At 36.3% G+C, this 17,156-nt stretch overlaps 1 protein-coding gene across 4 annotated transcripts in view; it reads left to right on the plus strand.

The window, feature by feature from the left end:
- Positions 1–15,845, plus strand: part of ANK3 (ankyrin 3) — a 322,189-nt gene extending 306,344 nt beyond the window's left edge. For 3 of the 4 annotated variants that reach the window (XM_054690069.1, XM_054690067.1, XM_054690070.1), the window contains 2 exons: positions 5,755–5,837; positions 14,017–15,845. In XM_054690069.1, coding sequence (XP_054546044.1) covers positions 5,755–5,823 — 69 coding nt within the window. In that variant the 3' untranslated portion in view covers positions 5,824–5,837; positions 14,017–15,845. The remainder of the gene's footprint in view (positions 1–5,754; positions 5,838–14,016) is intronic. The other variant, XM_054690068.1, reaches the window with a different exon arrangement.
- The last annotated feature ends 1,311 nt before the right edge of the window (positions 15,846–17,156 follow it).

A 17,156-nucleotide genomic window follows, 5' to 3' on the forward strand; every position in this document is an offset into this window, starting at 1 on the left:
TGGTATAAGATTCATAAAAGAATCACTCAAACATGGTATGAGAAATATCTTTTATATATGTACTAAGAAACCAAAAGCTAAAGAATAGCTGTAAGTATGACAAAATATTTAGAAGTATTTCTGGTTAATATGTTTCTGTTCAGACTTTTGGGGCAGTTAAAAAGGATCACATTTCTGTAGCTTTTCTCTTTATTCTCATATGCTCGTTTCTTTCTAATGTAAAGCTAAACTGAAACTGCAATAGTAAATGTGCACTGGGAACCATCTCTATCAAAAACATAAAATGAGAATGTTAGGACCTTACAGGGATCACTGAGACTAAAATCACTTCTCCTAGAAGACAAAACCAATAATTGGCTAAGAGTTGATTTACCCAAAATTACACAGTAGGGCAGTACAGTTCAGGGACCAGAGCTTAATACCCAGCCTTCCAGTGAAGTGCATTCTACCTTCTCTCTCCACAATACTACATTATTTCCTTTCCAGAACAAATAAAAAAAGAATGTTTCCCTCAATCAAATTAGACACTTGGCCATTTAGACCTTTCGGAGTTGGAAGCTTTGGGCGGTCTATCCTGGAAAGAAATGATGGGAATTTCTCCTGCTTTGTGGAGTCTGTCCAAACCTGGACTGAACCAGCATATTCACTGTTGGCCACAGTAATCCCCCAAGCACCTAGAATCTCAGAAATGAAAAATATTTTGGGATTGTTCCATCTCTCCAGAGTGAGTTGTGGCTGGGAAGTATCAACAGAAACAAGGTGTGCTCAGGGTTCCATTACCACAAGTCTAGGCAAATCTGTCATCTTAATCACTCAGGTAGTATAATAAATAGGATGAAAGTATAATTTTATATGTTTTTCACTTCAGTTTCATATGTGGATTCATCTTTTTATAAAATTCATTTTTACTTTACATATATTTCAAATCAGTGTGGAATGAGTCAACAAACTCATTTTGGATTTTAAATTTTTGTCACATATTCATTTATTTCTATATAATTTAATAATATAGTAGTTTCATGTGCTTGGAAGCAATTTTTTTAAGTATATTAACCAGTCCTGTGAACTTGTTTACTTATTTGCTTAGCAAATTCAGCGAAAGGTAAAAACAGTTACTGTAGAGCTAAACTGTGTTTTTATTTCTATTTTTAAACTTCTTTAGTGACTTTCCAAATAAGTTTGTTTTCCCCAAAGAAGTAATTTGAAAGTATATAAAGTTCTATTTACCCACTCCATTTCCCAGAGTTAACCCTGTTCACAAACTTGCAGATTGTTTTTACATACATATTTAAATATGCTTAGGTATATAAAATGTATCTGCATATACACACATATCCCCAGCAGGTTTATTTTTCAGAATATAAAAATGGATTATACTATATACATCCTTAGTGTCCCAGTTTTGGAAAGTTCAAGTGTATGCATCAAAGCAAATTGGCTTTTCATACTGTTATTCTTTATGTTTAAAAATTCAAGGAAAGGAATGTAAATTATTAAATGCAATGCTTCCAGCAGGAGTCCAGAGACAAGTACATTTAGTCTCATTAAGGTGGCCACCAGGGCTGATAAATGTGACACCATAGGTGTTGTAATTTTCCTTTGAGATAGGAAAGAAAAAAGTAGGCAGGAGGTGTTGCTAGATAAAATGCCATCAATAAAACCCAGGGAGAAATTGTGTTTATTTAAGACTGCACACTATTTTTTAAGAACTTTAGAAACTAATTTTACTCTCATAAAAGAGTCTCCAAAGAGCTTTCCTTGTAACATCTGGTATGTGATAGATTTTAAAAATTCATTCATGTTTAATTTAAATAAACATTTTAAAATTACATTTAATTTCCCATCTAACCACCTTCTGTTTAATCCACTCCCCAATTTATTGAGTTTCTACATAATCATTTTGAAGCTATTTTGGCATGATTAAAGTACTAAATGACTATTTCATAATTTTAAAGTTAAGAAATTTATCTTTATGCATTAATGTTATGAAGTTTCAGTAGGAAGTGGTGAAATGCCTACATACAGAGTAGATCTAACAACCTATAAGAATTGTTATTTATAAGCAGGGCTTCCTTTTTTCTAAGATTTTTACTATATTAAATATATTCATATGCATTCACTATGCATATAAATATATGTACTTCACTTTTGAAAACAGTCCAATTTAAAAATTGACCTTTTCCCACAAAAGGGGCAATTTATACCCAATGGAATTCTATTTTATTGGATTTTTCTGAGATTCCTGAAGTGTCTAACATTCAAACATCAGGACATTGCTAGTAGCATAGTGAAACCTTCTATGACTTTTTGTGACTTTCTGCTATATTTGACTTCAGTGCTTGTAGGCATCTAGATTTTTCCAATTTCCTTCTGTCTTTTAACTATGCTTTATTGAAACTAATCATAAGCAAGATTCAGAATTAACATGAGCAGCAACAAACATGTTTTACCTTCTTCCCACCTATACCACAGTGAGATAAAATGAGTCATATGCCCCACCCATTGTCTTACATCTATGAACCTACATGCCATAAGAATGGGTCACATGTCACTTTGAGGGGAAAAAAAATATTTTTAGCAAAACAAGGTACCAAAACTGCCTTTTTATTGGTTGTGACATACAGCAATCAGAATTTTCTCACCATTGGCTCGCACTGACAAAGTTATCGGAGCTACTATGCTTTTCCTTTAAATAACACAGTTAGAAACCTGGCCTCCCCGAAATGCAGATGGTTTCTTTCTAGGATCAACCATTTTAACTTAAACAAAACCTACAGGTTCTCACAATATTAACAGCACACTGCATTGTAGCATTATCCAAGTAACCTTTTCAACACGTTTGACAAACAGTCCATCCCTAGAATAGATCTGAACATAAGGTGTTTATCCTTGTTCCTCAAAATTGTATGCAGCACTAACCCAAGGTTGATCACCAGTTAAGAATATAATGTATTGCAAATGCACTCCTATTTTTATAGTCTGGGTGGTTTTTCTTAGTATATAATCAGAGAGCTAATAGAAAGATAATTCAGGAGTCATCTAAATCTACCAAGCTCTATAATGCAAGAAAGTAAGGTTCCAACTTGGTGAGTTAAGAATTTATACTGTTTTTTAAAATGACCAGAGAATACCTTTAACAGTTTCCCCTATAAATCAGATACCAGTCACTAGCTGAAAGATAATAAATACCTTTAACACTGATTTTATCTTTAATCAGTGGTCACATAGGGCCCCTTCACTTGAAGATCATTATTTTATTTTAAGAGCTTGAAAGACTCAGTCTAAAAAATAAGATTTTCTTTCAACACTGAACTTTTCTGATAGCACTTCAAAAACAAGTATTATCCTTAGCAATTCTTAAATGAAACAAATGGTAATAAATATAATGCCTGGTCCCTTATTTAAGTTTTCTAGATATAAGAAAGTGAAAATCAAAATCAACAAAAAACTATGAACCAGAGACACTTTTTGGGGGGTGGGGGGCGGGAGGGGAAGGATTGGGGTCAGAATGGGGCGTTTGCAATTGTATGGGGGAATATAAAAATAAAATTTATTATTTAAAAAATAAATAAATAAATAAATATAATGCCCCAAATAAGATTCTAACTAAACTGAAGTTAGACAATGCACTCCACAAAAATAAAAAAGATCTGGTGGGATTAAGAAACACTATACTCAAAGTTGATCAAATCAGCTCTCTGTTCATTGGTCGGATTATTTTCCCCAACAAATGAAACCTTCTGGTATGTACATCAGCATGCAACTCCATCCTCTAATTGCCCATTTTCAAATTCTTCCTCCTTGGAGTGTGTTACTAACATCAATCTTATGTACTTGAAGGTCAAAGCTTTGAATACCCTTGACCATTAGATAACCAGCAGTGGAGTTAGTCTTGTCTACTTGCACTGGAGTAGAAGAATTTATACCACCTACAGTTCCACAGAGCATGTGTGTGGTGTATGGAGTGGTGTGGAGATCTGTCCATTTAGGATGTTGCTAATCTCTATGCCACCTCCTTTAGGGAGAGGAAGCAAAAACCATTCCTGGTGAATCTGTCACAGAAGAACAATTTACTGATGAAGAAGGCACCCTCATCACCAGAAAAGTAATCGTCATTGGGATTTCATGTTTCTCTTGGAATATAGCTTCTCTGCTCTTTGTTTAATGTAGTGCTGCCTCTTGAAATTGAAGACAGAAAAAACCTCTACTTTTCACTATTGCTTTCTACAGATCACTCGGAAAGTATTAAGACGAATTGTTATCCCGCAAGAAAGAAAACATGCTGACGTGGTAATGGCAAGGGACTGCCAAAGAGAAAGGAGAGGATAAAAGATTTGTGAACTCTAGAAAATGCTGCTAATGGGCTGGCATCTGTGGTGTGACAGCTTAAAGCATCTTGCTGCTTTTGACATCATAGGCATTTGATCAGGACCAAAGAAAAAGAATTCTTGCTAACATTCTTTTATGTTAAATATTTTTACTATCTTCATAGTTTTCACATAAATAAGTTCATTTGTGATAGTTAGAACCTTTTGGTTCAAGTGCTTAAGAGAAAATAAAAAACCCCTGTACACCATCAAGCCCCTTGGCAGTGGCCTGGCCCCTCCCTGTGTTTTACCTGAAGTCAAGCACCTGCCTGGGACACAAAGAACAAATGTGCAGAGTTTATTCAGTAGAAAGGCAAAATGCTCAGTTCAGCTTACATCAAATCTAATATTTTATGGCTTTTAAAAACTAATTGTTTATTAAGGTAACTAGTTTATAACACTCTATATGCGTCAGAAGTAAAAGTTTCATCTCTTCAGGTGTCTGTTACCACACCTATCACCAACACACTCATAGTCCTCGGGGAAGTTTGTATTCCCCTCTTTGGGTTTATAACAGTATATCAACACTGTGTCAGTTAAAGACCCAAAGTTATCATTGAGTAGTATAACTCAGCAACTGAATCTCCATCTCCTAGAGAAAACATCTCTGGTTATTTTTCATTTCTTTCCTCTTTTTAGATTGTTACTCTTTTCATTTTAAAAATAGAAAATTCAATAGCCTGTGTTTACATAAGAATAAAGGGAACTAAAAATTTCTCAGGACTAAATCTGAACATTGAAAAGGCTACTATATTTTCCATCTTAAACTGATATTTGGTAGTTTTGCTCTCAGAAAAGGATGGCCCTGGTGCTCAGTGCAGAGAGGTCTGGTTTAAGGGGAAATGGATGCCTGCTTGGACTGGATTAAATGGAGAGGGTTGGTAATTCCACAAATTTAAATTTTTTAAGCCCTCAGATCAACAGCATCCCCATGGTGTTTAGTTCACGATCAGTGCCTCACTGAGAAATTTCAGTCTCTTTACAACAAATGACTTAAAACTGCTGGCTTTAAAAAGGCATAAATTATAGTTTACTAATATATTTAGTAGCTGGGGTTTGAATGTCTTGAATGCTAAACTGATGATTTCTTCCAGCTTACTATTGGAAATGAACAGGCTGCTCATTCTTTCCATTTATCACTAACCTACTGAATTACTGTGAAGTACAGTTAATGTTGTGTTCATTCTGACCATGCTCTAGCTTGCCTTGATGATGCTATGCTGTGTGGTCAAAACCAACGGACTGTATGTATTTTTGGACATGAAGTGACAAAGTGTTTTAAACAGTGTTTCACTTACCCTAATCCAGCCTGAAGAGACCAGAGTGAAAACTGCTTTATAAATAACACTCCTTTCCCATGAAATCTTAATGTATATTCTTTTTAAAGCAGGGAGAAGGTTTTAAGGTGAAGACGAAGAAAGAAATCCGACATGTGGAAAAGAAGAGCCACTCGTAACAGGAACAGTCAAGGTATGTGTGCTCGTGACAGTAGAACAGCTTTGAATATCCAATAGGAAATCCTTGGAGTTTATGTATGTGTGCATATGTACACTAAAACTTGACTCTAGGTCATAACCCATAAATTTTTCCCTAAAAATTAGTCAGGAATTAAAATATAGATGATGTTTGCAGAAGCAAATGTAAATAGTGATTTTTGAGGCTTTACTAAGATAAAGGCTCAGTAGCAATAGCATTATACAATGTAACAGCAAGACTATTTGGTAACAAATAATTCTTACAGATGCACTACTCTGAGATTTGCATGGGTATGGTCTTTCATCATTTTGGCAGAATAGCAATGAAAATTATTTTCTTAAATACAACAATGGTTTCTAAATTTGAAGGCCTGAAATCCCTGTCTACAACTTTATAAATTTCATACAAACCAAAGCAAATTAAACTGGAGGTTACTCATAATCCTTTTGTTAAAAGTTTAGTGAATTTTGTTTAAATTTGTCTAAATTTTTCTTCATAAATAAGAGTATTTTCCTTTGACATTATTTTCTCTAAATTTTACTCTGTCCTATTTCTTTTTACATAGCCTACAATTAGAAAGGCCACTGGGGTGAAAAAGCAAATAGAGCTTTGAAAAGTTCTCTGTAAGTCTGTAAGGTAAAGCAGGATGATTTTAGGGCTTTTCAACAATTTTCTAAGCCTCATAAGTCAAAATAACAAAGAGCAAATAGATTCCAGTTTTCACTTTTATACATGTGCTGTTGCCCAATTACCAGCATCATGGTATTTGGAATGCTGAAGAAAAGGACTGAGAAATCATTGGTAAACAACATTTCTGTGGCACAAATATGCATTTGGAGATTTAATCATAACTAATATTATGGCGAGAAAACTAAGTTACAGAGTACTCTGGAAATATTTAAGTATATATGATCTCCCCAGTGTTTTCCCATGTGCTCTTAATTTTCACAACCAAGCCTCTTTGATAGGTGCCTCTATCATCCCCATCTAATAGGTGAGGAAACAGGCCACAAATTGCCTAAGGCCACATAAATAAAAGTGGTAGAATATACAACCCCTAACAGGCTGCCCCCAGAGTCCACACTTTTAACCACATTAACTGGAGATTTGACCTGGGTCTGCTGTGAGAGGGGATGTTTTCTTGAGAAAGTGATATTTAAACTGAGTTTCAAAGGAAGAATAAGGATTCTTCTGGTAAGTGGTGGGAATTTTGTGATGGTATTTTTGATAGTCTTGTAGGCATAGGCAATAGCATTCTGCAAAGCCCAAAGTAGGTAGAAACATCAAAGGAGGAACTGTGAGAACAGGCCATTGTCTGGGAGGAGACTTTTGTCACTGAGTGTGGAAAAGTGGGAGAGATCAAAATATTTGTGCTTCACGAGCCTCTGTACAGATTCTGATCTTCATACTAAAAGTCACAGGAATCCCTGAAAGGTTTTTAGGCAAGGGATATGATTCAATTAATGTTCTATGTCATTCACTAACTTTAGTGCACAGAATGAATTGGAATTGGCAATAATGGGCATGCAGAAAGATTATTAAGAAACTATGGCAGAAGCAGGGGGGATATTAAGAGGTAGGATGAAGCAAGAGACCTTGAAATGACTTGCTTTTTACTGGATGACAAGGGTGAGAAATGAGAAACTTAAACTGGTATTACCTTTAACAGCATCTAGAAAGAACCCTCCTATTATGCATGTCTGACTGCTAAACCTGTGTGTATAGCAGATTAATACTAAGAATGAGTTTGCTGTCTTAAATTAGTCAATTTAAGCAATTCTAAGTGATAGAAGAAGAGTTCAGTCAACTGTAGTATGCTCCTAAAAGATTAGCAACTTAGCACATATCTATATTTAGCAATATATGACACCAAAATATACATGCCAGTGCTATTGCTGCCAGGGTCCATTAGGGGGTATTAATATAGGAATGACTTCATCACTAAATATACCAGAGACTTTGAGATTATAAATAATCCACCCTGCGAAGTGATTGTCAGGACCTTGGCTCCCTTTCTACACCATTTAAAGGAGAAGAAAACTTGAGTAGAATTCATATAAATGTGAAGATAAATCCAGCATAAACCAAATTTCACATCTCATATTCTTTGTGGCCATCAGAGAACAAACTGCCACAGTTTACTCTCCAGGTGTTTATCTTCCGTAAGTGAACTGAGGAAATGAGTCACAGAATACAGCCTGGAATTCCAGGGCATTGAATATAAGCTGTGGAAAAAAATCTATTTGCAAATACATTGATTTTAAGAGCCCTGCCTTTTTTTTTTTTTTTTTTTTTTTTGTAAGAACAGCTAACATAGAGGAATGCTGCCAAACTTTGTCTCAGATGGTGGCATCAAAATTTTTATTTCCCATTTTAGAACCAGTTGGATTTTTGAGCTATATTGAAGCCTGTTCTTTAGTACTGAGTCACAACCATCCTATTTTTAATGTGAGGGGAAAGCCAATGTCTTAAAATAACTATGAAGATTTATACATAGTACATGGTGATTTGTAGGTGCTTTTTACCTTTGTGTTCTATTTAATCCTTTGAACAAGTCATAGTCCCATCAAGTCAATTTGGTTTTCCTCTTTTAAGAGATGAGGACACTAATGCTCAGATCAGATGAAATTTCTACTATCTCACAGCTACTTGTCAATAGTTAGAGCTAGTACATGAACTCAAGGTTATTGATACTCTGCCAGATACCCTGCCTAATATACTTATCTGTCTTGCCAAAATTATTTATGAACAATAATCATTTGTTAGATGATGGCAATTATCAGCCAGGTATGAGGTGAGAGCATTACTTATATTTACCTTGCATAATCCCCCAAATAATGCTATGTGGTAAGTAGTGCTATCTTTCTTCTATAAATGAGGAAACTGAAGTTTAGAAAAGTGACTTACGAAAGTCCTAAAGCTGGTGAAGAAAATAATGACATTTGAACTTCTCCAGAATTTATCTCTTTAACTCTTACTCATTAATATATATACTATTTAGTGATTCTTAGAGACCTAAAAGCAAATTTCAAATCCAATAGATGTACAAAGGCAACCTGAAGTAAATTTCTTCATATACTACACAATGTAAATACTCAGTTTTTTGTTCTTACAGCACACAGTCATTTTTAAGATAGCCATAATCTTCAAATGTTTACTTCGAAAATACTATTACAGTGCTGATAATTGAGGCTATATAGTAAGAAGAGTGTCCCAGCTAGAAGTCATGACAACTGGAATATCTGTATTTCAAACCTCCCTTGCAGAAATGTCTAGGATCTCACACCATATGGAAGCTGGGAGTGGTAATAGTGTGCATGCTTCCCAGGGCCAGCACCTTAGTCTGAAACCGAAAAGTCAACTCACTTCATTCTTGGAAATGGGTATTTGAATTGGCATTTGAAGAAAGAGTAGTTTGATACAGGGCAGTGCGTGATCTTAGGTGGTGTGCTCAGGACTTTATCCTGGAGACAGTGGGGTACCACTGGAAGTTTTGTGTAGGAGAATAACATGATCAGGTATGATTTAGGTAACCTTCATGGAAATAAGATGGAGTTAGTGCAGAAGAGTTTGAACACTAGACCTCAGTTACAAGGTAAGGGCCAGCATTGCAGCAGAAAGGACAGATTTGAGGAACATTTTCAAAATATAGCTACCAAATGAATTCTATATATATGAATTATATATATAAGGAATAAGGGTTAAAGATAGTGATTACATGAAAGGCAGTAACCCTGATACTAATAAAAAACAAGGAACCTAAGACTCCCCACCACCTACCCCCCAAAACTAGGATTTGAGGTAGCCTGAAGCAGCTTTATGGATATTCAGTTTGCAATGCCCTCACTATTTGTCAATGACTTGAGAAGTCAGGGCACATCTTAGTGTGGTCATTTTTGGCATCAGGGTGAGAAGGCAAGTGGCCTGAGTGGATGAAATTGTCAGGAATATTACTGAGTTTTGGCACACAATGCCTTTCTCACTGACTTGTTAGAATTAAATGAGTTCATCCACATAAATTTCCTTTAAAAAATGGCCGGAAGGTCCATAGTAAGCACTTAGTAAGTCCAACTATTAATAATATCAAGAGAGGCAAGAAAATCTCCCTGGAAGAACTTTGATTACAGGGACCAGTGAAGTAAGCAGCAGCATCCAGGGAAGCTGGAACATTACAGTGGGCAAATCAGAACAGCAGCAAATCTGCATATGTTCTTGGCATACACTTCCGAACACCTTCAATTAATTTTTATCACTGGTTTCTCATTGTTGCCCTGTGCACTATTAAAGCAGGTAGTCTCATTCCTTTACTAATGAAAACAGTAAAATCCTGTAATGAATGACAGGCCTAGATTTTAACCTAGATTCCCTGATTTTGCCTTCAGGAAGTCAGAGCTATGACCTGAATAGCTTCATTCCAAATGCAGGATTCTTCCTGGCCACACCGAATATTTTTCTGGAATTAATTTAGGGTATATATGGTTATATGTCATGTTTTCCTTGATTTGTTTCATTCTTTAAAAAAAAAAAAAAAAAAAAAGCACAACCAGAAGCCTTGACTTCAAGGTGAAGAACAAGGATCCTAGAGTGTGGTGTTGGCTTACAGGTCTGCCTCTGCCACTATTTCCTCTTCTATAACATGATAGAAACAACAGTACCTCATTTTTATTAGGAGTGAATGTATTAATCCACTTTATAGAAATGCCTGCCACATAAAAATAACTTTCCAACTTTATTCTTATCAGTGTCAATGTTTTTCTTTCACTGCCAAAATATAAACTAGCATTTTCCCTTTTTTTAAATCACATTTTGCTAGAAAAGAACAAATTACACCCACTTACTGGTATTAACTGAAGAACAACCCTACATGAACTGGAAATTATTTTTAAATTACATTAGGATTACAAAAAGTAATTAGAATTAATTCTGGTGGGGTAGGGGCACAGGAAGGGTTCTGAATTTGGAGGGAAGCAAGTCAGGTTATAGCTCTGACTTCCTGGAGACAGAATCAGGGGATCTAGGTTAAAATCTAGACCTGTCATTCATTACAGAATTTTGCTATTATCATTAGTAAAGCAAAGAGAATACCTGTTTTAATAATTGCACAGGGCTACGAGAAAGGAACTATCATTATGAATTACATGTTCTTAGTGAGCTGTAGGGAAAGCATGTGAGAAAACATTTTCCTTAAGCTGTAACAGAGGCATTTGAAATTAACTTAAAGAACAGAGTTATAGAGGAAGTATAGTGGATATAATATATAGGTGGATAAAAAAGTCATGAGCAAAGAAAAGGAAGTTGGGAACCAGTGGGTTGATGACTGGCATGGGCCACCATTCCTGCACTCCAATTATAGAATCTCTGGTCCTACTGCAGTCTACTGAGTCAAAATTCACACTTGAGGGTGCCTAGATGATATGCATGCACTTTAAACCTGGAGAAGCACTGTCCCAGACACATCACTGGCTCTTAAGCTTGACTGGACATTGGTGTCATCTAGAATTTATTTTTTTGAAATTTTTTGATGCCATGGCCACCCTCCTCCCAAGAAATTGTAAATGAACTAGTATGGGATTTTTTGTAATCTCCCTAGATTACTCAAATATGTAACTATGGGTGGGAGCCACTGGAGACTGTGAAACAAAGCTTCTCAGTGTAGAAAAGTGGCTATCACTCTTGAAATCATTCATTGGGTTGAAATGAAGAAAGCTTGAGACACCAAGCTAAAGACTTTTTTTTTTTTAAGCTAAGCACTAGAAAATTAAAAAAAAAAAAAATACTGATATATCCACAGTTTGTCCCTATAAAGGGAAAGGTTGGTTTTAACTAAAGCATAGTTCTAGCTTAGAAATGTAAAGTGGAAAGTACAACATTCATCTGTGAACTATAAACAAACATGAGAATCCATTGAATAGTTGTTTTTTATATTTTAAAATGTTCCTTAAAAAATTATAGTGACATGACTAAAAGGAGTGATTGGTTTTGTGTTGGCTTCTACTACCTTTGGGTTTGAAAGACATGCAAAAACCAAAAGCAGGCTGATTCGTGAATGCAAATACTTCTGTCTCAGATTCATTATCTAAACCCAGAAAAGGAACAGGACTCATTCTATTTCTGCATGTTGTCTTGATAGCTCCTGCCCTCACATTTTCCCATCAGATGGCGCCCTCATCACAGTTTGTCCAGTGTCAGTATTTTATAATAGCCATACATTCACTCAGCCCAGGCTCTCATGTTTTTGTGTAACACCAAACTTACCTGATGTCTTCTCTCAATGAATGAACTTCCTGCAATCCTGAGGGTGGGGCCAACACACTGATTGCATGACTAGGACTAGGAGCAAGAGAGATTTATAAGAACTCCCAACTTGATTTTAAACTCATCCCCAAGTTATACCTAAATATAAAATGGGCATTTTTAATAGCATTTTTTAAATTACGGAAATATTTCCACTATTTCTAAAATCTAAAAAATTTATAATGATAATGTTCACTTGCATTAAGGTGATAAGAGAAAGACCTATTTCTTACTGCAAGATGAACCTGGGGAGATGGATTGGTTTTTGGAAGAAATGAAGCAACAAAAAAAGGTTCAACTGGGCTGTAGTGATTGATTGCACAGCTCTATGAATTTGCTGAGTTACCAAACTATGTATTTACATTAGATGTGTTGCGTGGCAGTTAAGTTTAAAAAGAGGGAGGTACTCAACTAGAAAAAATTGCTGACAATTCTCCCTAAGAAAATAGATGGAAAGTACTATGGAAACTGTCACAGGGCCATCTAAGAAGCCTGGTGCCTGGAGGATTAGGAATAGAAGGGAAACATGGAGGTGAGAAAACCATGATCTTCTTACTCTGATTTGCCCACCTTTTGGGCTGTAGCCTGACCAAAGGAATCAGGTCACTTCTCTGAAACTTCTGCAGAGTTGTGGGAAGAGGGCAGGTGTTGAAATCACTCCAGAAGGAATTGATACTTTGATGTTCTTGGCTCTCAACAGTAGTGAGCTGGGGCACAGAGGCCAGTAGCACTTCTAAAACAAAAAAGGAAGCCCGAACTGCAGTGGGCAGAGGAAGTGCTGTACTAACATGTTTACATAAGCAAAGGTATCCTGGGTGGCCCATCTAAAGAGAAAGAAACTTGTCTGGGCTAGGTAAACCAATCTAAGGTCATTGGGAACACTCTTGCCCTCGACACCCCCCCCCCCCCCCCAGGAAGCAAAATTCTAAAGGTTTTTCTAGACCTGCAAAATAGTCGGTGTGGCTCACCCTGTGAGCCAACAGGGTTGTTCCTTAAACTGTTCTTGCCTCACTCAGGCTTTCTATGGGACTAAGTCTTGTTCTTGGGCAGGCATTTATTTAAGTTAAAATATGTGAAAGGTGAAAAGTCACCTTTCATACTGAACAAGAAGAAGGACTTATAAATAGGAAGAGCTTTGTTTTATGGAAAAAGTTCATACCAAGAACAATACTTTATGAAAATGAGAACACCTGATAAAGAATAGTGACTTATGTTGACATATTAAGACTGGCTATAAAACACTGATACTTTGCAGGTTTTATCCAGTATGACAAGATATTCTTAGTGGAACATTTATTAAAAAGCTCAAATAAAATTTATCCTTTCATGACTTATGTGGAACAGAAAGAAAAGTAATCTTGGCCATAACAGGAGATAGTCTTATTTTAATTTGCATATGGAAAAGCATTTTCATAATGATATCAGTGCTTTCCCTTTTTTGAAAGGTGATCTGCATTTGAGGAAGGGGAATGGGGACATTATAAAACATACAGACCTGACTGAGGTGCTATATTTTGACTCCAGATACCTGGCCCTTTGTGCCCATGAAAACCTCATACCCCTGACTTTTTTATATTGGTGGAAGTTTCAACACCTCTGTCAGCCTCCTTATTTTACAGTTAAGCCTGAGGCCCAAAGAGCTGTAAATGTACCAAATACCTGAGAGGGTAAAGTGAGTATCAGAAACAGACCCAGAGGGGGTCTTTCAGGCTGAGCCACCAGAACCAAGAATGTAACCCTAATCAAAGCATCTTGATAAAACTGCTATAAGGAAGTAGAGGTCCCCCTTCTCACACTTTTCTTTTGAATGAAAGACTTAGGCAAGTTCTCTTTTAAAGATAAAAAAAAATCTCATTACCTGCTGTCTCTTTTTCCACAGGATCATGGAATTTTACTGCCAGTATTGAGAAATTTGTGGAAGATGTCAGCAGGAAGTATAAAGTCACAGAGGAGGGTGTGTGTATTTGCTGCTTCCACACATTAATGGCATGATTTTTTTATGCAAAAAGGAAAAAAGAAAAAGAAAACTACCCACATTTTAATTTAGCATGAGCCAATTTACAGAGCATGGAAATTCACTTTCATTCCCAGGATTGGCACGTGTGCAAATAGCAATGCAGTGTATATACAAGAAGCCATGCTGTTAACAGTTTATCTCAAGTAATTTGGTGTCATTTTACAAAAGGAAGAAATTCCTGCCGTCAGATGGGACAGAAGGAGATGGAATGATGATCAAATCACAGAGAAACACTAAAATTACTAAATCCACAACAGCTCTCGCCTTATTTTTCTTGGACCCAAACTGTCAGGGTATAAACACTATTTGTTTCTTTTTTAAAACATCTATAGTTTTGCTGTAAATAATAACACTGTATAAATTCTAACAGAAAAATAGAATAAATGTTGATAAGGCACTGCCTCTTAGAACACAAACAGAATATTGCAAATGCATTTAACATAATAGGGTCTCGAGTGACTTCACTAGAAGAGGAGGGAGGGGTTTGGGATGGGGGGATCTTCACTGATTCTTGTATATTAGCAATTATAATGTTTGTATATGCAAAACTGCTAGCTTGATTTTAAAAAAAAAAAAAAACTTTAAAATCTGCTGCAAATTTAAATAATTCCCAAAATGAGGAATTCTGTAGTTCTGTGAAAAAATTTTTCTTCAGAATACTAATATTTTGATGCATGTGTATCACCTTATTTTGATTAAATCTTTTCCAATTTTGCAAACACTACAGTATACTGCAACACAGAAGATTTTATCTGTAAACACAAAGCCCTTCATCTAATATTTGTTGCTATTGCCAATTTTTCAATGAAATGACCTAAAAATGAAAAAAAAAAAACTGAATACAGTAGTTGCTTTAGGGGGTGGGGGGATGCTATCTGTTAGTGCTTAAAAGGGGGTAATGCTTGCCGCTTTAGAGGTGGATGGTGCTCATAGGAGGCCCCCTTTGGGGGTAATTAAAATGGACTGAACAGAAATCCTTAGCTAGTAGAATGGCAGCACGCTGTAAAATTAATACTGTATCGTGTACTGGCTATAAGATGTAGACACCTTTCAGTAAGCCAATCATTTGTAACCATTCTAGCAGTGTCATATTAGGTTAATAAGGCTGCTGTGTTTTTAAGGGCATTTTTATTTGGGTTTTGGTGAAATTCTTTAATTTGTTGATTCTATTCATATAAAATCAGCATTCATTGATACATAGCTCTAATGACATATGTATGAAAAACCATACACTGGATGACCTAGTCAATTATTTAAGCATAAAATAAATTGTGTTAAACTCTTCGCCCGTCTGTGCTCTACAGTGTCCTGTGTTCTCTGGCTAAAGGTGATTGTCTGACCCTGTCACAATGAGCCCTGCCTGGCCCAGTCCTCTTCCTGCCTTAGCCTGAGTGGTCACAGAGGGAGATAGACACTCCTAAGCATTCAATTCTTCCTTGCACTACTCCAATTTACATAAATTCTGTGCATTTTGTGGAAAAATTGACAATTAAAATCTGCAAGCAAACTTTGACACATCTGGTTGGGCTGCTCCCCAAAAGAGGGGAATTAGGGTTTTAACAGCTGGCCAGTCTAAAAGTTATTCTTTGGCATCTCCAAGAACCACTCTTTTTGAAGTGGCTTTTAACCCATAAAGTATTTGTTGCTTTTTAAACTAACATTCATTGTCAGTGCTCCTAAGTCTGCAGATTTCTCACCTTTTTTTTTTAAAGATTTATTTATGCATAGAAAAGCTGCCGTGTAGGCCAGAGGTGCAGGAAAGAGTGGGGAGTAGAACGGGTGGATCTACTGAACACTGCTGAGGGGAGCAGTGGTAACACAGGAGAGATCTGCTGAGCTATGTGGGTTAGCTCTTAGCCTGGGATCAAACTTGCACCAAAGAGGTGGTAGTGCTAAGACAACCTCTGTGCCACCAGGGAGCCCTGGGTTTCTCACTTCTCTTAAGAAAGATTTGGCCACATTAAGCCATTCTCAGGGATGGTGTTGTCCCTGCCCTCTGCAGCCAGGCATATGGTCTCCGAGCACCCCGATCCCAGCTGCACCTACATCTGTGTGCATTCACTGGCCTGAAAGCATTGGGGTTTATCATCCTCACACCACACTACATGATATGTTTGACAGGGGCCAAGAACATGGCTATTTGTTATCATTCCAGTCAAGAGCCTGGAGTATAGTAGTGGTGTACAACTGTCATCAGAAAATTGGAATGCCCGCATGTAACAAACTATTGTACATTGCGTTTATTAATTCTCTTAGTCCTCACAACCACTTTATGAGGTAGGTACAATCTGTGGTACTAGTAGTTCCCATATAAATAGCAAATGAATGCTTAGAACCATTTTGCAATATCCTAGATTGCTAGCTCACTAACAATCATTGACAAATGAGATGAGTTGCTCCAGTAAGGGTTCAATGTCAATGCAGAGCATATGTATAGAAAACATGCTTTGCATAAAGAGTGAGGTTAGAGTGTACTTGCAGTGTCCCAAGGAAATGAAAAGCACCCCTCTCTGCACCCAAGTCATCTTATATGCATCTTTAACCCTGAAAGGTTAAAAAGAAAATTTGCCCAAAAGCCAGGTATCCTAACTTCCCATCTAATAGCTATGACTTTGACTCAGTCCTTGACTGAAAGATTTTTATCTGAATTAGAAACTCAGTGACTTGTCTAAGCACTAGGTTTTATGGCATATGAAAATGCATATAATTTCTTCATTAAATGTCACTACCTCTTTCATAGATTAAGGATAGTTAAGAAGTACGTATTTCTAAGTGAAATTAAAATTTGATCTTAGGGATATGTGATGGGCTGAACTTCTGGTCTAGCAAAAGTTCATAAATTTACCTAGGGAAATATCCAAAACAGTATAATCAAATATTTATTTGACTATAAATATGTGTATGTGTATATATTAATATATGTATAAATGGACTGAATGGGAGCATATGTACCTTCAGCTTCGTGGCTTATAAAAATGTAAGTTTCTCCTTGATTGGCATTG

This window comes from Talpa occidentalis, unplaced genomic scaffold (genome assembly GCF_014898055.3).
Source record: "Talpa occidentalis isolate TD23 unplaced genomic scaffold, MPIMG_talOcc4v2.1 talOcc4.8, whole genome shotgun sequence".
NCBI classification, from domain to species: Eukaryota; Metazoa; Chordata; class Mammalia; order Eulipotyphla; family Talpidae; genus Talpa; species Talpa occidentalis.